The sequence below is a fragment of the Gopherus flavomarginatus genome, chromosome 7 (genome assembly GCF_025201925.1).
Source record: "Gopherus flavomarginatus isolate rGopFla2 chromosome 7, rGopFla2.mat.asm, whole genome shotgun sequence".
Classification (NCBI taxonomy): Eukaryota; Metazoa; Chordata; order Testudines; family Testudinidae; genus Gopherus; species Gopherus flavomarginatus.
The window spans coordinates 11,712,928-11,734,338 of record NC_066623.1 but is presented as its reverse complement, the minus strand read 5'-3'; the positions used below and the strand labels follow the sequence as shown (position 1 = coordinate 11,734,338).

The 21,411-nt window shown below is 41.3% G+C and overlaps 1 protein-coding gene across 4 annotated transcripts in view; it reads right to left on the bottom strand.

Annotated features, from left to right (window-relative positions):
* Positions 1 to 21,411, bottom strand: part of LOC127055465 (core histone macro-H2A.1) — a 76,368-nt gene that overhangs the window by 43,297 nt on the left and 11,660 nt on the right. For all 4 annotated transcript variants that reach the window (XM_050962450.1, XM_050962451.1, XM_050962452.1 and 1 more), the window contains exon 2: positions 11,393 to 11,593. In XM_050962450.1, coding sequence (XP_050818407.1) covers positions 11,393 to 11,564 — 172 coding nt within the window. In that variant the 5' untranslated portion in view covers positions 11,565 to 11,593. The remainder of the gene's footprint in view (positions 1 to 11,392; positions 11,594 to 21,411) is intronic.

Sequence of the window (21,411 nt, the reverse complement as noted above, 5' to 3'; positions counted from 1 at the left end):
GTTACAAAGATTTCTCTTAAATACAATCCAGCTAAAATGCTGTGTCCATGACTATCTGTATCAACTGAAAAAAATTCTCTTGCAAAATTCAGAACTGAGCAAACGGATTTGGGTAACAAAAACTGGTCTGAGCCTGTTCCTAAAACCTGAACTAATTTTTTGGGCTACTGAGGTTTTTAAAAGTTCAGTTAAAAAAAAAGTTTTAAGAGAAAACAAAAGGGGTTGTGCACCTCTGCACATAAGTCAGAGATAAGACCACAGGAAAAGCTGCTCTCTCAGCATTTCCTATTGAACCACAACCAAGTTGTATTAGAAATCTTCACAGAAAGCGTGTTTCAGGGTGATTTTTCACAGTGAATTTTCATCCTGGAGGGCTGGGATGCACGTCTGAAGACTTGTCTAAACTCAACATTGCTCACCTCTTGGGCATTTCACAAAATTCTCTCTTGAAATAGTTTCATTTGTGTGTTCCACAAACCAGCTGTGTGCCTTATACACTTTTCTTCATTATGGTGTTTAACTGTTCTGGCGTGGTCTAAAGAATTTAGGAACAAGCACTGAACTTCTGAGGTACAAATAAAACACGTCACTGAAGTCCTAAATGAAGCATGCACAACAGCAATATCTGACCTGGATGAAAACACATTTGATTCCATTCCCCTCCCTCTGGATAGTGGGTGGTTTATATATTTTCATCTTCAACAAAAAATATTATTTCTCCTTATTGAATGTGAGTTTTTTAAAGTCTTTTGTCGTCTAAATGACAAAGCCTTTCCATTTGGCGGGCTTTCAGAGTTCTAGCCTTGCTTTCCGAATGCAAACATGGCTGACAGGCCTGCTCTCCAAGTTCTTTGGATGGATGAACGATTTTCCCCTTTGTTTGGTTTTAAATGATTTCTGCTGCATGGAAGCCTTTTGTCCACCTTCTCTTCAGGGAGATGAAATCACAGCTTTGCAAATTCAGCTTGTAACAGCTAACAGGTGACATGCTGAGACAAAGCCAATTTTTGAATAAAGGACTTCCAACGAAAAGAAGTCAGAGCCTTTTGAAAATTGTTTGAAGCCTCTCTTCTAACCAAAAGAAAATTAAAAACAACACTGAGAAATCAAAGAAAAGTGAATGTTGGTGTAATCCCATTGAGAAAACATGTCTTTGCTATAAAGCCAAGTACATGACAAGGAATCTGTTTATTGTATTTCTGTAAATTAATCCTTCCATCAGCATTTTACTGAGTTCAGATTTGTTTTACATGGTTCCAGAAGGTTTTACCCCAATCAACCCCAATCAAGTATGATTGTTAAGAGTTTCCTGAATTCTTTCCCCTACATATTCCATTCAATCCCCCATGGAACCTCTAGTCTTAACAGCAATGGTAGAATCATTTAATAACTCTCCCTCCCACTCCCATTCCACATTCCTATAAAACAATTCTCAGCCTTGTCTCAAAGTCAGAGAAATCTGATGTAGTGAAAATCTATTAAAGGGATTTTTTTTTTTTTTTACTCTGTGCAAGCCTTGGTGTTCACCCACTAACCTCAACCAGGCAATCATAGTCTTAGGAATGTGATAAAAAACCTTCATGCGCTGGCATCTGGGCTACATCAAAACTGGGCCCTGTTGAGCAAAAACTGTTAACTCTGTCAAGTTATTGTAAGTTTTGTGAGGCAGATAACAGACTGATGTTTACATAAAATACAAGCTGAGGCCACAAAAGCCACTTCCACTTAAACTGTTCTGATCTGACTCAAACTTCTGTTCAGCTCTTTTCTCCTTTCTCCATTCTTAAGCTATCCATTATTCTTTTTAAGCATCAATATCATTCAACTGTCGGGCTTTTTAAAGTTCCAGGTTAATCACTTAAAAAGGTACAAGTAGTTCAGTTTTTAGGGCACTCTGACAGCGAATTCAAGCTTAAATGCAAATTAATGTGCAATGTTCAGATCCTGCCTACAGAACAGTTCCTTTCCCTCAACTTGGCATACTCCTATTTAACTCAAACTAAAAAAAAATTTTTTTTTTGCAGTGGTGTTTCCTCTCCCTAGTAGTTTACACTTACTCTTAACAGTTTACATATGTTTAAAAAAAAGTATTCAAACATGATTAACCTAACTGCTGCCAGACGTTACTTGATCGTACAGCAGTATGTTTTGGCCTAGCTGGTTCAGAGTTCAGAAGACTACTAATGTCTTAAGACTTGGTCTTAGTTTAGCCTTTGACCTTTGCAGGCATATGTAATAAACCTGCATTTACATACATACATACACACACACACAGTGGTAGATGCCAATCACCCATTGAAGCCCTAAGTTTAGGGAAACAGCAAATGCCAGTGGCATTAGTAATGAAAGAAAAGCAGATGACCTCATACCGAATGTCTGGTTTTTGGCTCAACTTACGTCAAAGGGAGAGTTTCTGTATTCCGTGTCTGAGCAGAAAGAGAGGATGCATGGAATGTGCGTGTGTATGGAGGGTGTGCGTATCTGTGTGCTGAGATAACGTGAAAGCATGCTAGGCATAGCAAGGCATTGGTGCATAGTAAGGTCACAAGTCAACCCTCAAGACTTCACTGTCCTAACAGAGTTCTTACAGCTATAAAGTCAAGATTTATCTAGCCAAGTCAAATAATATTTTTACTGCTTTGCTCTCTGAGTTTCATACCATTGTCCACATCATAGTATCTGCTTCACTTCAATTAGCCACTGTCTCTAAGATTAAAAAGAAACTAGATCTAATGATTGAGAATGTTTTGATTTTTAATAATAAAAAAGTGATTGCATACCATCATCCTTTCCACGCCCCAAATCTTTTCTGTATCAAAAGATACTCTTCCTGGAGGCCATAATAAACACAAATTTTTGCAAATAATATCTTTGTATGTTATTCTGAAAGTGAATGTTAATATGTTTAACAGCATTGTTTTGTCCTGCTCATCTCTTACAATCAGTGCAGTGGTGACGACGTAGCATATTTAAGCCATCACTGCCACAACTGGTCTCTCTCTCCATTTGAGTTAAGTTGCAAACTTCCACATTTTACTATTTTGGGTGTTCTTCTGGTGGTACATCACCTTGATTTCTTTTCTTCTAAATAAAGTTGGTGCTCATGGTAAGCAAGCACTGGACTGACAGGCCCAGAGACTGGAGTCTTCTGACTGAACTCAGAGGACTAGACAGCTCTTAGTGTGGAGGGAGTAAAGTCCAGGGTCACTGAAGCTCAAAGGGGCTTGGACAACATTGATGGAGAATGAAAATGATTAGAAGAACTTTTTCCAAGACCAGAATCCTGGGTCTGAAAACTTTGAGAAAGTTTGGCTAGAAATCCAGATACAAACTGTGCAACTGTCCTCTTTCTCTATGATGTCACCAAAAGTCCAAGTTTGAACATCTCAAACTTTGATGGAGGATTCAGGAATTGAACCTACATTCTGACCTGAACCTCAAAGTTGGGACCTCTCATCGTTATGATGATCTGGATCCCCAACCATTGAACAAGGCACTCTCAAATTTTGGGTAAATTCACAACCAGATTCCAACTTTGCAGATCAAATCCATCCAAAAAGTTTTCGTTATCACAGACCTTCAAGCAAGTGGAGGAGATGCAGCAACAGATTTGGGAACCTTCACAATGTGGACCAGCGAAGAACTTCATCTGCACAAAAGTACAGGCAACTCTTCCACACACAAGGATTAAATACGCTTGCTTCTCTAACAGGTTTTGGACTGTATTGATTCAAAAATACTTTTATTGCACTTGAGTTCTTCAAAATACTTTATCAACATTAACAATTAATACTAACAAGACTTTTGTGAGTATTACTCCTATTTTAAAAGGTGGAGAAGCTGGGGTTATTGTAACATCTTCATTCAATGTGTGCCATAAGAGGGATTAAAACTTGGACGTTCTAGTCTTGTGTTCAGATCACACTTCTCTCTAGCAGCCTAATGTGGGGTTCAAGATCAAAAATTAAAATATGTTGCCTGGACAGAGAGTTTAAATATTGACTCATTCAGAGCAAATTCATTTGGGAAAGTGACATGCTGACTTAAAAGAAGTTGTATTTGCATAAACGTCATTCTGATGTCAAATTTAACTTGTGAAGAGGAGCTGTCTAGCCATCAGCTGAAGTGTGTACACACCTCTGCATATCCCCATACGTGTAGACTAAATGAGATTCAGAAAAAGAGTTTGTCCTCTCAGTCAGAAGTCAAAGCCTGCACATGGCTTAGCCCTGAGCACTGCCCTCTAAAGGCAGGAGGTGAAGAATAAGGAAACGTTTACATAGTTCACAACAATGGATGTCCTCCTCCTTCCCACTCCTGTGTCCTGGAATGATGTCAGTCCCAAATGGGGAGAGATGAAAAGAGGCACCACAAACTGCATGAAGAGATGTTTTTTGATTTCTCTCAATAGCAAGAGATACCCTTTTCCCAAAATCAGGCAGGGTTTTTAGAACAGAAAAAAAGAATGTATAGCAAAATATACCAGTTTTAATTTTGTGCTGCAGTTTTATGGGGGGGGGGGAAAGATAAGTAATATATGTGATATTACCACTAAAATAAATAAATATCAACTTTTGCTGCTGTCAATATCAAGATTTATAGACTCAAGGAGGTAAATATTAACCAAGGCTAATATTTATGAAGGGAGGAAATAAATCACAGTGATTGAAATCAGAAGGCAGCAAACCATATGTATTGTCCCATACACTGTTCCAAAAAGATACCCATCACAAACCAGATTTTGATTTAAGTTTATACTTTGAACTATAGCTTTGTTTACTAGCATTTTCCATTGTGTACTATGAAGGTTTAGTACATGAAACCATTTTGTTTTCATTATTTTACTTAACAATCCAAACTACACACTGTTCTGGGAAGCTGAAATTAACTATTCCTATGTGTTAAGTTAAGCATGTGCATAAGTATTTGCAGGTTTGGAGCCAAAGTGAGCAAGGCTTATAGGAGAAAGGAAATGCTTCATTTATATAGGTCGGAAGCATTCTGATTCATGCATTTATAGGGCTAGAAAGGAAGACTGTTAAACATTTAATTGATAACATTACAAAGTTTTAAAGTTAAACAGGCACATTTTACAAGTATAAAGCTTTCTAAAGTAACTGCGACAGTCTCACCTCTGCTATGGAAGATGGCACAAAACCAACACAGAAAGTGGAATGTTACAAAGAAGCTTTGCCACTATAGTTCTTCAGCAAGCCCATGGCTGGCACTGGTATAACTCAGTGTAAGAGACACATCAACTTAAAAAAAAACCACATCTGTCTGTGAATGTTTACAAGGGACAGCTAAAGTTACTAGAGCTTAAGGGAGGAAGATGGCAACCTTCATTCAATCCTCTGTTAAGTGCTTCAGCATGAGCAATGTCACCAACATGGTGTCTGAATGCCGATCAGTGGTCTCGTAGTCTAAAAAGCGACCTTCTCAAACAAAATGGCCCTTTTCAGGGCAAACAATCAAAAAAGGACACCAACCTTTAATGGTGCTTTTCTAGTTGCCATACAAAAAAGAACTCAAAGAAGCTAGAGGAATGCATTTTTCTTTTTCAGTTTGTTCACACTGTGCATTAGACATCACTCTGTGTATGGTCAGCGACACTGTTTCCCCTGAATTCTCAGCTTTTCCCATGCTGAAGGAAGCACACAGACTCTAGAACTGGGGTCGGCAACCTTTCAGAAGTGGTGCGCTGAATCTTCATTTATTCACTCTAATTTAAGGTTTTGTGTGCCAGTAATACATTTTAATGTTTTTAGAAGGCCTCTTTCTATGTCTATAATATATAACTAAACTATTGCTGTATGTAAAGTAAATAAGGTTTTTAAAATGTTTAAGAAGCTTCATTTAAAATTGAATTAAAATGCAGAGCCCCCTCGGACTAGTGGCCAGGACCCGGGCAGGGTGAGTGCCACTGAAAATCAGGTCGCGTGCCACCTTCGGCACATGTGCCATAGGTTGCCTACCCCTGCTCTAGAAGTCTCTTAAGTTGATCATGCTTAAGTCTAGCCTTGGAGTGCATGGCTTATGCCAGAATCAATCCGATCACAGCAGAGCCAAAAATGGGATCATTGCTTAAAAGTTGCCTGTTTGAATGGAAGAAAATGTATCATGTTAGAGATGAAAATGTTTTAACTTTTTCAAAAGATCACTGTCAATGAATAATTTTACCCTGCATGTGCTACAATTAACAATAACCCATAGAAAACTTGGAACTCCAATCTGCTTCTAACCAATCGATTTTTTAAATTTATTGTGGAATGCTAGGCTACCCACTTTCTCTTTGCACCCTCAAAAAAAGTTCACTGGGGCATTTGCTTTGAAAAATAAAATATATTTAAGTTGTATTCCTATTTTATGAGCCTGTGTAGTTTTTGAGCAGTAAGCAGAACACAGGAGGTGAACAGCAGTTTAAGTTAATGAATTTGGACATCATACAAAGTGTTCATTTGGGGCGAGCAGTTAAATGTATTGGACTTGAACATGACTTATTTTTCAGCCAGTCAATGGCCTGGAATAGTTTTCTACATCTAAAATGAATCAAGAAGAAACAGCAGGCAACTGACTTGGAGTACCTGAAACTCCACTGAGAAATTCTACTGATGTCATAATGCATGAGAACAAAGCTCAAGTCACCAGAACCCCAGAGATGGAATTTTACTCTGGAATTCAGAAAGCACTTGTTTTATATTTTAACAAAATACATGGACAGACAATAAAATCCAGTCAAGAAAAAAAAATTAATGGAAAAAACAGACATTTCAAGTTCTCTCCTACCTGACTTCAGTAAGTGCAGAACAAACATAAATCAAAAAGTCTGATTTTTTTTTCTGTATTCCTGTTCTCCTGCTGTTTTATACACTTCTCCCTCTCTTCATATGCTGTGACATTTTGGCAACTGAAATTTGTTTTCTGTGTAGAGGAGCCAATTAACAAAAAAAAAAAAAAAAAAAAAATCACCTAGGGCTGTTTCTTGCTGCCTTTAAAGCATGCACGGGAGATTTCTGTTTTCCTTTTTGAGGGTCAAGGAGTGTCTTTGTTTCTGTCAAAATACTCATAATATACAGCCGTAACAACTCCTGCAAATTATGGGACCGAAGGAAAGACATGTGGTTTGGTGTAGGCTAGGCCATTTCAAGCACAACATCATTTCAATGGGGGTCCTACCTGAGAGACCCAAGATTCAATATGTGACTTCTTGGACTGCCATAATCTCTTATGCCGAGACAACTGGAGGCATGGATACTCCAGAACCTGTGTGCTAGTTTACAGAGGAAATTGGGGGAATGGTGGGCTATAGTTTCCTGCTAAAGAGGATAAGGGAGAGAAGCCAGCAACATGCCACCAACAGTGCCACGATAAGGTGAGGAGACTCCTCAAGGATTTTAAGATTATTACCATCGCATGAACCAGTCTGTAATCCACATAACTGGCTCTGGAGCATGAGCAAGCATTTTGGATGTCCTGACCTAGCTCCCCTGCATATTTAGCAGCACTGTCTGAACTAGCCTGGATCGAAGGAGGGGAGGTCACAAACCATGAATTACAAAATGATGATATGAGATGCTGAAGTATCCATGTAGAACTGATGTACTCGATTCATTCTGTAGCTTTAGTGTGTGGCTGCTGTGTTCACAGCCACGTACCTCAGAACCTTTGGCAAAATAAATATATGCCTTTGCGTCCTTCTTCTCCCTGAAGGGTATGGTTATTTTAGATAAAATGTGGTTTACAGAGTGCTTATGCATAGGGAAGCACGCTGTGGCTCACCGGCCTAGGAACATTCTGGAGAAGGCCACGGGGAGGGGTGTGAGCTCAGCATACGGACTGGAGCACTATGAGCATGTGATTGGTTAGAGGTTCATGTTATGTAAGTTGTTATATAACTTGTTATATAAGCACCATGTGCTATAAAGTAGCAAGGGGAGGGGCTCCTTGCTGGAGGGACTCTGCCTGATTCTTTGTACCAGGGGCTCTCTTTGTGCACATGTTGAATAAAGCTTTACTGAATTGAATTGAATCGCATTGGATCGAAGTCCCATGATTTCTGCCCAGCATCAGACTCACTGGGAACCACCAAATCCCAACATCCCACACATGCTTTAGCGTTAGCCTCTGGTGCATAGCAGATGTTATGTATTATTTCCTTGAAAGAAATGCACAATAAAGATGTGCATTAAGGATGTTTGTAGAAACCTACATAGGTTGGATGTGCTGACAAGCACAAGGATTTTGTGAATCAACTGTTTAGAGTAGTAGGGACATACTAGCTGCCGCTTCCAGCAACTCCCATTGGCCTGGAGCAGTGAACTGCAGCCAGTGGGAGCTGCAATTGGCCAAACCTGCGGACGTGGCAGGTAAACAAACTGGCCCGGCTCGCCAGGGGCTTTCCCTGCACAAGCAGCGGAACAAGTTTGGGAACCACTAGACTAAGCTATCCGTGCCCTGGAAAGCCTTTAAGTCAAGCATTTAAATGGTAACATGTGCCGCTCATTAGCACTACCTCAGGCACACCTGTACTGCTCTTCTTAAAAGGACAACATTCAAAGCATTCTCTTCTTAAGGGACATTTCAGCTGAGGGTGCTCAAGTGAAGCCTCCAGGGGGGCAGGGGGATTTTCATTTCAAAGGAAATCTACAGGGTTTAAGAGTTCTTTTAAAGAAGAAATCCAGCAAAAAAGACGACAATCAATCTGCAAGAAAATATAGAAAGGCAGGGAAGTTTGGTGGCTGGCAGAAAAACAAGGTAATTGAAATAGTTTCTACACACATGAATCAGGCTGACTACAAATAACTCCCTTAAATTACTAGTCCTTATATGTCTTCAATTCTCACAGGCTAGCAGGCAATATGCCAAATAACTCACCAGTAAAAAAAAACAAAAAACAGGCAAACAACTATGGGCTGTGCAAACAGAAGTACTAATAAACAGAAGCCAGAGAAAATTGTTCTAACACCACTTAAAAGGCTGGTAGAAAAAAGATACATCAGTACTATCATGCTCCAGTCTTGCAAAGAAATGACTGAGATGCAAAAAGTACCCAGAATGCTCTCAGGAGTCAGGAACTTACAGCTGCCTAGTAATATTACAGCTATACTCTCTGAAGAAGGACTCCAGTAACAGAGATAAAATTCTGGTAGGAATGAAAAGAAAATTGATGGAACTACTTAATGTAGTCCAAAATATTATAAAAAGCCTAAAATATAAACCCACGTAACATGTTAAAAATAAACCCACTAAAATATAAAAACAAGCTGATAGTATGAACATTTTAAATACAGTGTTACACACCCGTTTAGTTTTGACACCTGATAGCCCTGTTGTTCCAACTGGAATGTAACCCGTAGCAAAGTTTGTGTCGTGTGTGGCAAATTAAGAAAAAAAAATGCTATAAAACTATTCTATAGACACCCATTCAATGGGAGGTAACTGAAGGATTTTGGAAGCATATGTTGTTTTCTGAATATGAATTAACACTCATTTACACTGCCCATGTGGTATCTATTCAGTTTTTTAAATATACCATTAAATGTATTCTTAAAAGTGCAGCAACAATGACAACAAACTAACAAACCTGTGCTATTAGCTATTTAATTAAATGAACCACTGGCTGACAAAATCACCCAACAATCTGCTAAGCTTTTTTTTTTTTTTTTTTTAATTATGCTTTAAAGAGACTGAATTCTCCAAGAGGCAGGCCTAAAAGTCAGACCTACCATTGATATTTTGGTCAATAGATATGCCTCAGAATGGTTGTCTGCTACTAAAGGAGGAACAGTGTAGAGTGAACGTTTTGAATTTGATATGTTGTAAGTTCCTTTTGAGGTTAAAAAAAAAAAAAAAAAAAAACACACTGAAGGAGAATGCTTTTAGACTGCACTCACTGTCTCCTATCTCCAGCATTTGCTGTGGCAGTGTCTGCAGCTGCTCTGAGATCACTGCAAGCAAGAATGGTCTTGGTGGTGAGAGCGACATCAATTTAACTTACCAAAAAAAAAAAAAAAAAAAAAGCCAGGCAAACCCCCCCCCCCCCCCCAAGCCAAGCTTAAGTCACATGCTTTACTGCATGCTGTAAGGTTCATGAAAAGGCAGTTAAATTAATTCCTCCTACCCTTGCCCAACTGATCAAGTGAATTATCGAAGTGGCATACCTTCCTCTAAAGCATCAGCTGTTGACCACTTGCAGAGGACCAAATGAAGCAATTACTATGTGGAAGTGTTGACAGAGAGAGATGAGACCCAGTGCAAGTTTTTCATTTGCCCTCACTGCTAGTAATTCAGAGCTCTTGCACTAATTTGGCTCTGCTGAATCTTGATTCTCTTTGAAGCTTCTAACCCATATGCACAGGATCCATAAGCCAATCTGAGCACGTGGTTTATTCCTGATTATTTAAATTCAATGTACAACATCAAGTTTATTAGCCCTAAAAGCCTGAAACCATTATATTTAAGATTCATTTCAAGTTAATGGCAGAGAGAAAATGATTTTAGAAGCAAATGTGAAACTTCTAAGACTTGTAGGACAGGGAGGATTGTCTTGTAGGTAAGGAACTGCACTTGGACTTGGAGATCCAGATTCTATTTCCAGTTCGGCCTCATCCTATGAGACAATAATAAAGTTATGCAATCTCTGTGCAACTCAAAGTCCTAATCTGTAAAATGGGGAAAATAACACTTCCCTACCCCACCAAGGCACTGTGAGCATAATTTAATTGCTTCTAAGGTCCTTGTGTACTCCAGTGATGGGAGTAATAGAAAGACTATAAATGAAAATAAGCTGTGCTGGTTTGGTACAACTGGACAGAATGCACAAGTACGAGTTTGTTGATTAAGTCTAAAAGTAAAGCACGTGTCAACTTCATAATCAGCAAAAATGATCAGTTCACCTCCAAAAAGGATTGAATTTGGAAGTTAAGATACATCTCATGTTCGTACAATGCTGTAAGTGTACACAGCATTGTATAAACATGGAAGAAGACAAGTTCTCCGCCCAAAAGAGCTTACAGTCTAACAGACAAATGCAACATGAACAAAAAGATTAGGTGCAAGAATGGGAGCAAACAGGAGTACAGCACTGAGGGTTGAATTAACACTCACTGAGGTCCATGAGAATCCTTTAGAAAAGCTATTCGCAAAATGAGGATTTTAGAACAGACTAAACCAAAACCCTGGATTGTAACATCATCAAAATAAGGAAACTTTGATCTAGGTCTAGACCTGGTAGTTTGGGTCTATAGGTACAGTACTACCAAACTAGATCTTATTTCAGCCATTCATAAATCAGCAGAGCCATTTTTTTCTGATTGCTTGTATATTGTAGTAATTCTATTTATGCATTATTCATTCTCACTGCTGCTATTTTGAATTGTTCTATTAAACTTACCAGTCAGGTATTCAAGTACAGCAGCCATGTACACAGGGGCACCAACACCAATTCTGTACTTTGGATGACCTTTCTTAATGTAACGTAGCATTCTTCCTACAGGGAATATAACTCCAGCCTTCGCTGAGCGGGAAGTCTTGGTTGACTTCTTCTTTCCACCCCTGCTGGACATTTTGTCTATATTGGGTCTAGAGCAGCACACTATAAACAAAGGAAAAGATAAGGTTACCAGTAAGGAATACTATACTTAATTCTTTCAGAGGACTATTGTACTCTTTGCATAGATGCCAGAATAAATCATTTTTTCATCAGTGACAAAATCAACAGATTCTTTGACTGCTAAAATGTCATATGCTGAATTTTAGCTATGCTCGACTGTTACTTTGAAGTTGGCATCTGAAAGTTGTATCAAAGGTGCCTAAAACATATGCATATAAGGTTTTACAAGTTGTTCTGTAATGGATATTCCTTAAAATTGTGACATTTACTTGTCACGACTTTGTTTATAATACAAAATGCGTGATCCAGAGATTGGCTGGTGAGAAATCAGACCTTTCAATATTTACATTCATCTAGAGCTTCCTCTCATCCTTGAAGATCCTAAAGGATTTTACCATAGATAAATATCACTGAATGCAGCCATCTCTGGGGTGAATCATGGCAGTCATAGTAAAACAGGGCTTGAGAGTGAAGGGAGGGAAAATTTTGACCAAAGGTACTGAGCAAATCTCTACTCTAATGGAAAAAGCCATTGGCTAGATTTTCAAACTACAGTATATAATTATGCTGCTAATGTGCAGGTGCAGTTACCATGTGTCATAAACATACAGCCAAGGGTAGCATAAAATCCCTCTTTACTCTGTAAAGGGTTAATTCCTCTTTTACCTGTAAATGGTTAAGAAGCTAAAGTACCTGGCTGGCACCTGACTCAAAGGACCAATAAGGGGACAAGATACTTTCAGATCTGAGGGGGAAGAGGAGAGGCTTTTGTTCTGTCTGTTCTGGCTTTGGCTGGAGCAAGATCAAAGAAGCAAGCAATCCAACTCCTATAAAGTTAGTAAGTATTTAGTAAGTAAAGGCGTTAGATTTACTTTTATTTTGGCTTGAGAATTTTCTCTGTGCTGAAAGGGAGGGTATTCCTGGTTTTCTTTTTGTAACTTAAAAGTTTTGCCCAGAGGGAAACCCTCTGTGTTTTGAATCTGATTGCCTGTGTGAATATCTTCCATTCTAATCTTAAAGAGGTATTCCTTTCATCTTTTTTCTTTAATTAAAATTCTTCTTTTAAGAACCTGATTAATTTTTCATTGTTTTAACATCCAAGGGTTTGGGTCCATGTTCACTTGTACCAATTGGTGAGGCTATATTCTCAAGCTTCCCCAGGAAAGGGGGATTGTTCTCAAGCCTGCCCAGGAAAAGGGGTGTAGGGATTTGGGGGGATATTTGAGAAAGGCAGGGCTCCAAGTGGCCCTCCCTACATGTTTGTTTAAATCACTTGGTGGTGGCAGCATTACCCAATCCAAGGTACAAGGAAGGATTTGTGCCTTGGGGACTTTTTAACCTTAGCTGGTAGAAATAAGCTTAGGGGGTCTTTCATACGGGTCCCGCTAGAGTTCAGAGTGGGGAGGGAACCCTGACATGGTGACAGAGAACGGTGGGATCATTTTGAGTCAGAGATCATTTTAAACCAAAAGCCCAGTAGGATTTTTTAAAAGGATCATTTTTTCCCCCCTTTTTGGCTGTTTAGAAAGCAGATTGAGCTCTTATCTCTCTTGGCCTGGAGGCAAAGGTATCAAGTCCTTGTAACAAAGGGATGTTTTTAAGCTGTGAGAAGCTGGAGATTTCTGTCTCTGCCCGAGGGCATGGTAGGTTACTTTCTACAAGGGAATTCACAAGCTAATATTTTTTTCCTTTATAGCTCTCGGTTAGGCTAGTTAAGTACAAAAAGCAGGAACATGACTACCAGTGAAACAGCTAATAAACTAGAGCTGGCTAGACTGGAAGCAAAGGAAAAAGAGAACAAACATAAGAGACTGATCAAATTAAAACAACTAGAAAATTAAGGCACAGGAAGCTGCCCACAAGAGAGCTATGGAGGCAGAAGAGGCTGCCCACAACAGAGCCCTGGAGTTACAAGAAAAAGAGAGGCAGCATGAACTGGAGTTAGAAAAGGCAAGGGCTAAGCAGAATATACCACACAACCCTAGCAATCCTTCTCCAGGTACCGCTTCCCATCCCAGAAAGTTCCCCGCTTACAAGGCAGTCGATGATATCGAGGCCTTCTTAGAAAATTTCAAAAGGGCCTGCCTTGGGTACAGCATCTCTACCGACCAGTACATGGTAGAACTGACACCACAGCTCAGTGGACCTTTAGCAAAGGTCGCGGCTGAAATGCCTAAGGAACACATGAACAGTTACAAAGTTTTTTTAAAAAAGGCCAGAATCAGAATGGGGCTAACGCACAAGCATGCCCGTCGGCGGTTCAGAGCCCTAAAGTGGAAACCGGACGTGGCATTTTCCTGACGCACATACCAGACTGAAAAAAATTGGGATGCCTAGGTATCAGGAGCAAGTGTTAAATCTGAGGAAGATCTGTCTTTCCTAATGAAAATGGAGCAGTTCCTAGAGAATATTCCTGAGAAAACAGAAAAGTATATCCTAGATAGGAAGCCCAAAACTGTAATTGAGGTGGGGGAGATTGGAACCAAATGGGTGCAGGTCGCGGAAAAGAAAAAAAATTAGTAGCAGTTGGAGCAGATATCAGAAGGGGCAACTCAAGACAACACCCTATCACCTGGGGCAGCCAAAGGCCCCACCTATATTCCAGGGAAAAACTCAAACACCTTATCGTCCCACCACACCGTCTCCAGCAACCCACCTCGCCCCAGTGACCAGTCAGCTGGGTGATGTTTTAAATGTAATGAGCTAGGGTGTGTGAAGGTCAACTCCCCTAAGAACCTCGACAGACTTCAGTTCATTACACTGGAGTCATACCAAAGGTCCTCAGGATCAGATGCCTTCCAGGTAGCCTCAGAGCGAAGGGAAACTGTGAGTGTAGGCTGGAAGAAGGTTACAGCATGGAGAGACACTGGAGCACAGGTGTCAGCTATCCACCAATCCTTAGTAGACCCCAAATTCATCAACCCAAAGGCCCAAGTAACGATTCAACCCTTCATGTCAAAATCTTTAAACTTGCCTACAGACACGTTGCCTGTCCAGTACAAGGGCTGGTCAGGAATGTGGACTTTTCCAGTCTATGATAATTATCCCATTCCCACGCTGCTGGGGGAAGACTTGGCCAACCATGTAAAGCTAGCCAAGAGGGTGGGAATAGTCAGCCGCAGCCAGGCTAGGCAAGCTTTCACACCTATCCCTGTTCCTGAGCTTTCCACCAGGGCCCCATCTGTGTTACTAGACACCCAGATGGAGGTGGTGGAACTGAATCCCCTGCCAACAACTGCAACAGTCGTAGTGGATCCAGTTCCAGAGACCCAGCCAAAGCCAGTCCCAGAACCAGCAAAGCAGCCAGCATCAGAACCATTGCCAGCACTGAGTCCAGCACTTGCAACCCCGTCTACAGCTCCAACACCACAGGGCACCACTGAGCCGGCACTGGCAGCAGCAGCAGATAACTCTACACAAGAGGCTCAGCCAGAGCCTAAAATACCACATAGTGCACCAGCAGAGAGCGGTTCACAGTCAATGGAAACAGCTCCATAACCTGCACTGCTTCCAGAGGGACCAAGCCCCGGTCCACAATCCAGTGAGGAACTGATGTCTCCAGCATCAAGGGAACAGTTCCAGGTCAAACAGGAAGCAGATGAAAGCCTCCAGGGAGCTTGGACGGTGGCACGGAGAAACCCACCGCCTCTCAGCTCTTCTAATTGATCCCGGTTTGTTGTAAAAAAAGGACTTTTATACAAGGAAACTTTCTGGTGGGCACCAGGAAGACTGGCATCCTCAGAAACAGTTGGTAGTTCCAACTAAGTACCCAGTAAAGCTCTTGAGCTTAGCTCACGATCATCCTAGTGACCATGCCGGGGTGAACAGGACCAAAGACCGTTTGGGGAGGTCATTTCACTGGGAGGGAATGCGCAAGATGTTTCTACCTATGACCGGTCTTGTGAGGTGTTCCAAAGAGTGGGAAAACCCCAAGACCAGGTCAAAGCCCCTCTCCAGCCACTCCCCATAATTGAGGTTCCATTTCAGCGAGTAGCTGTGGATATTCTAGATCCTTTCCCAAAGGAGACACCCAGAGGAAAGCAGTACATACTGACTTTCATGGATTTTGCCACCCAATGACTGGAAGCGGTAGCCCTAAGCAATACCAGAGCTAAAAGTGTATGCCAGGCATTAACAGACATTTTTGCCAGTTGATGGCCCGCCGACATCCTTACAGATTCGAGAACTAATTTCCTGGCAGGGACCATGAAAAGCCCATGGGAAGCTCATGGGGTGAACCACTTGGTTGCCACCCCTTACCACCATCAAATGAATGGATTGGTGGAGAAGTTTAATGGGACTTTGGAGGCCATGATATGTAAATTCGTAAATGAACACTCCAATGATTGGGATTTAGTGTTACAGCAGTTGCTTTTTGCCTACAGGGCTGTACCACATCCCAGTTTAGGGTTTTCAGCATTTGAACTTGTGTATGGCCGCAAGGTTAAGGAGCCATTACAGCTGGTGAAGCAGCAATGGGAGGGGTTTACGCCTTCTCCAGGAACTAACGTTTTGGACTTTGTAAACAACCTACAAATCATCTTCCGAACCTCTTTAGCCCTTGCTAAAGAAAACCTATAAGATGGTCAGGAAGAGCAAAAAGCCTGGTATGATAAACATACCAGACAGCGTTTCTTCAAAGTAGGGGACCAGGTCATGGTCTTGAAGGCGCTTCAGGCCCGTAAGATGGAAGCGTCATGGCAAGGACCATTCACAGTCCAAGAGCGCCTGGGAGCTGTTAACTATCTCATAGCACCCCCTGCCTCAAACCTCAAGTGTATCATGTTTATTCTCTAAAGTCCTTCTATTCCAGAGAGTTAGAAGTTAGTCAGTTTACAGGCCGGGGAGGAGTTGATGCTGTGTGGCCTGAACGTGTCTACTACAAAGGAAAAAGTGACAGTAGCGTGGATGAAGTGAACCTCTCCATGACCCTTGGACGTATGCAGCCACAGCAGATCAAGAAGCTGTGCACTAGCTTCGTGCTGATGTTCTCAGCCACCCCAGGATGGACCAAACAGGCATACCACTCCATTAACACAAGTAATGCTCACCCAATTAGAGACCAACCCTACCGGGTGTCTCCTCAAGCCAAAACTGCTATAGAACGAAAGATCCATGACATGCTACAGATGGGTGTAATCTGCTCCTCTAACAGTGCATAGGCATCTCCAGTGGTTCTAGTTCCCAAACCAGATGGGAAGATACGCTTTTGCGTGGACTATCATAAACTAAATGCTGTAACTCACCCAGACAACTATCCGATGCCATGCACAGATGAGCTTTGGAGAAACTGGGACGTGCCCAGTATCTCTGCCTTAGACTTAACCAAGGGGTACTGGCAAGTACAGCTAGATGAACCTGCCAAAGAAAGGTCAGTCTTCATCACCCATGCAGGGATACATGAATTTAATGTGCTCCTTTTTGGGCTGTAAAATGCACCTGCCTCCTTCCAAAAACTTGTAGATGATCTCCTAATGGGATTGGGAGAATCTGCAGTTGCCCACCTTGACGATGTGGTCATCTTTTCTGTTTCATGGGCAGAACACCTGAAGAATCTACAAAAAGTCTTCGAGTGCATAAGGGAGGCAGGACTAACTGTTAAGGCTAAAAAGTGTCAAATAGGCTTCAACAGGGTGACTGACCTTGGACATCAGGTGGGTCAAGGAACTATCAACCCCCTACAGACCAAAGTGGATGCTATCCAAAAGTGGCCTGTCCCTAAGTCAAAGAAACGGGTTTAATCCTTCTTAAGCTTGGGCGGATATTACAGGCAATTTGTACCGCACTACAGAAAATCACCGCCCCACTGACAGACCTAACCAAAAAGAAACAGCCAAATGCACTTCAGTGGACTAAAGAATGTCAGGCCTTTAACCAGCTTAAAGCGACACTCATGTCTGACCCTGTGCTAAGGGCCCAAGACTTTGACAAATTGTTCCTAGTAACCACAGATGTGTCCAAGCGTGGTGTGGGAGCAGTTTTAATGCAGAAAGGACTGGATCAGGAATTCCATTCTGTCGTGTTTCTCAGCAAGAAACTGTCCGAGAGGGAAAGCCACTGGTCAATCAACAACAACAAAAAAGTTATGCCATTGTATATGCGCTGAAGAAGCTACGCCCATATGTTTGAGGACGGCGTTTCCACCTGCAAACCAACCATGCTGCGCTGAAGTGGCTTCATACCTTCAAGGACAAGAACAAAAAACTTCTTCAGTGGAGTTTCTCTCTCCAACATTTAATTTTAAAATACCACACATTTCAGGAGCTTCTAACAAAGTGGCTGATGCACTCTCCCGTGAAAATTTCCCACAATCAACTGGTTAAAATCATCCTTGAAATGTGAAAAATATTATTAGTTTTTACATAATCAGTAGTATAACGAAAGGAGCATGTGTCTTATTAATTCTGTTTTCTCCTAGAGTTCCAGGAAGAAATCACAGCCAGTGTGGAGCAGGCTGTCCAGCACAGTCTATGATTTGGGGGGCGTGTCATAAACATACAGCTAAGGGTAGAGTTCAGAGTGGGGAGGGACCCCGGCACCATGATTGTGTGTGCACAAAACTGGGTAACTGCCTGCACTAATGCCTATCCAGATTAAATTATTGTAAAGGCCAGATATACAAGCAACAGATGTCTAGGTCCTACCTCAGCACAGGGAGATGGACTAGATCAGCAGTTCTCAAACTGTGGGTCAGGACCCAACGTGGGTCATGACCCCATGTTAATGGGGTCGCCAGGGCTGGCATTAGACTTGCTGGGGCCCAAGCCTGAAGCCAAAGTCCAAGCCCCACAACCCAGGGCTGAAGCTGAAGCCCAAGGACTTCATCCTTGGGTGCAGGAGTCAGGCGTCAGCTTCAGCCCTGGGCGGTGGGGCTCAGGTTACAACTTCCCAGCCCTGGGCTTCGGCTTTTACCCCACCTTTCGGGGCAGAGGGGCTCTTCCCGAGGTCATGTTGTAATTTTTGTTGTCAGAAGGGGGTCGCAGTGCAATGAACTTTGAGAAACCTTGGACTAGATAATCTCAAAGTCCCTTCCAGCCCTTCACTTGTATGATTCTATGTCCCTGCAGAAGAGCAGCACTCAGTTTTAAGTTCCCCAAAAGACCCATGCATAGTGAACTATAACTCCTGTAGCTTAGCTGTTTTGGAAGGACAGAGGGATGAGATGAACTCATAGGAATCTAGCTATCTCCAAACTGATGCTCAGACCACTAAGACATCAACTCCAGGAATTTGATAAACTTCAATCTGATTATTTTCTTCCCCTAATATGACTAGTCTATACACACGACAGATGTCAGATAACTGTATTTTAGCTTACTGTGGTACAAAACCTGCTGCTGCTACTTCTGACAAATTACTTTTTACCTTTTGTTATTTGCCAGGGTATAACTTTTAAACAGAAACAGGCAAAGCCTCATAGAGTCTGAGAGCTCCCAGACTCCCAAACTATTTTTGGGGGGTTGAGCTAATGGTTTGTAAAACCAGTTCATGATTCTCTTCTTCCCCTGCACCCCTGAATATACATATCATAATGAGATATTTTTCTCAGAAAGGAGATTCAGTTTTTTAAAAATATTTTATTAGGCAGAAAGAAACCAATGGTGTATTAGCAATAGAGCCCCTAGTCCTTCCATCTCCTGCCCCAAATCCAGTCTGGCACAAATGAGCACCCTTTAGAGAAGTTTTTCAGTGCAATTTTTTTTGTCTCCTTTTTTCACAGTTTGAGTTTATTTTTCACTCTGCCATATCTCTGCTCCATTTTTTATTCTGTTCATCTACTGGATTATTTATTTCTGTGCAATCTCTTTACAGTGGAACACAAACCTAATAACATGTGTACCAAACTTGTGAATACACAATGACTGAGTTCAAAATTAGGCAAAACAGGTTCATCCAACCATATTTTTAAATTCTGCAACTCTGGCTATATGACTTCTGATGTGTGCTGACATACCTTGCCAACTTTCACATCTCAACTAGTCACGGAGCTTCAGATTGCATCAGTCTCAAATCAGGATTACTTCTTATGACTAAGACCTTATTTTAAATACCTAATGAGCATTCCCGTTCTCCGCTCCCTTCACAGAGGGCTCTATTACTCAACAATTCAATACTTGCATGAAAGACTGAGTGAAATCAATGAGTATTTTACTGCTTGGTGAAGGCAAACAAAACCTAGCTCTAGACTATTCACTTGGACACAGGTTATATTAGCGGTATGAAACTGACTTTGATCAAAAACAAAGTCAGACAACTTTGGAGGGGAAAAAATATCAAATCACTTCTGCTAGCTCCCACCCAATGGAGCCAGTTGCCACAACAGCTCCTCAGTGAATATGACAGCAAAAGCTGGCCTTGTTGCTTTGGGAAACTGCTCAGATTAGTTTACATCCCCTTTTAAAACAACAACTTCAAAATCGGATTTAAAACAGCACCATCTACTAAGTGTTGTCTCATTGCATGCTCTTAGCAAAATGGTGTGGTTTCTTTGTCAGCTCCAACTTGGAATTGTATAAACATTTTTCTACCTACTATAGCCCTATTAGCAAATTTTTTTTTTTTTTACAGTCAATAGTCTCAATTTGGGTTTCCATCAATTCTACAGATGCTAACTCCATCAAATTTTTAACAAAATATTATCCATGTTTTTACTAAACCAAAGCATTGGAAAAGCAGGGGAGGAAGTTGAAAAAAAGCTGTGTGGGTTTTGGTTTTTCTCATTTTCTAACTGAAAAGCAGAAGCAGAGAAATATAATTTTTCTTCCCCCGAGCGGCCCTTGTGAGTGTGGAAGTAGGTGGTCTCCATTGCCAGCTGGCTAATTATGGTGTGTAAAAAAAGATGGCCTTTATTGAAAGCAAGGAATAAACATAACAGACATACTCATAAACTAGGGAAATGCAACCTAGATGGAGCTACTATAAGGTGGGTGCATAACTGGTTGGAAAACCATTCCCAGAGAGTAGTTATCAGTGGTTCACAGTCATGCTAGAAGGGCACGAGTAGTGTCCCGCAGAGATCAGTTCTGGGTCTGGTTCCGTTCAGTATCTTCATCAATGATTTGGATAATGGAATACAGAGTACACGTATAAAGTTTGTGGATGATACCAAGCTGGGAGGGGATGCAAGTGCTTTGGAAGACAGGATTATAATTCAAAATGATCTGGACAAACTGGAGTAATGGACTGAAGTAAACAGGAAGAAATTCAATAAGGACAAATGCAAAGTACTCCACTTAGGAAGGAACAATCATTTGCACACATACAAAATGGGAAATGACTGCCTACGAAGGAGTACTGCGGAAGAGGATCTGGGGTCATAGTGGACCACAAGCTAAATATGAGTCAACAGTGTAACACTGTTGCAAAAAAAGCCAATGTCATTCTGGGATGTATTAGTAGGAGTGTTGTAAGCAAGACACGAGAAGTAATTCTTCCTCTCTACTCCATGCTAATTAGGCCTCAACTGGAGTACTGTGTCCAGTTCTGGGTGCCACATTTCAGGAAGGATGTGGACAAATTGGAGAAAGTCCAAAGAAGCGCAACAAAAATGATTAAAAGTCTAGAAAACATGACCTATGAGGGAAGACTGAAAAACTTGGGTTTGTTTAGTCTGGAAAAGAGACGACTAAGAGGGGACATAACAGTTTTCAAGTATGTAAAAGGCTGTTACAAGGACGAGGGAGAAAAAATGTTGTTCTTAACCTCTGAGGATAGGACAAGAAGAATGGGCTTAAACTGGAGCAAGGGAGGTTTAGGCTGGATATTAGCAAAAACTTCCTAACTGTCAGGGTGGTTAAGCA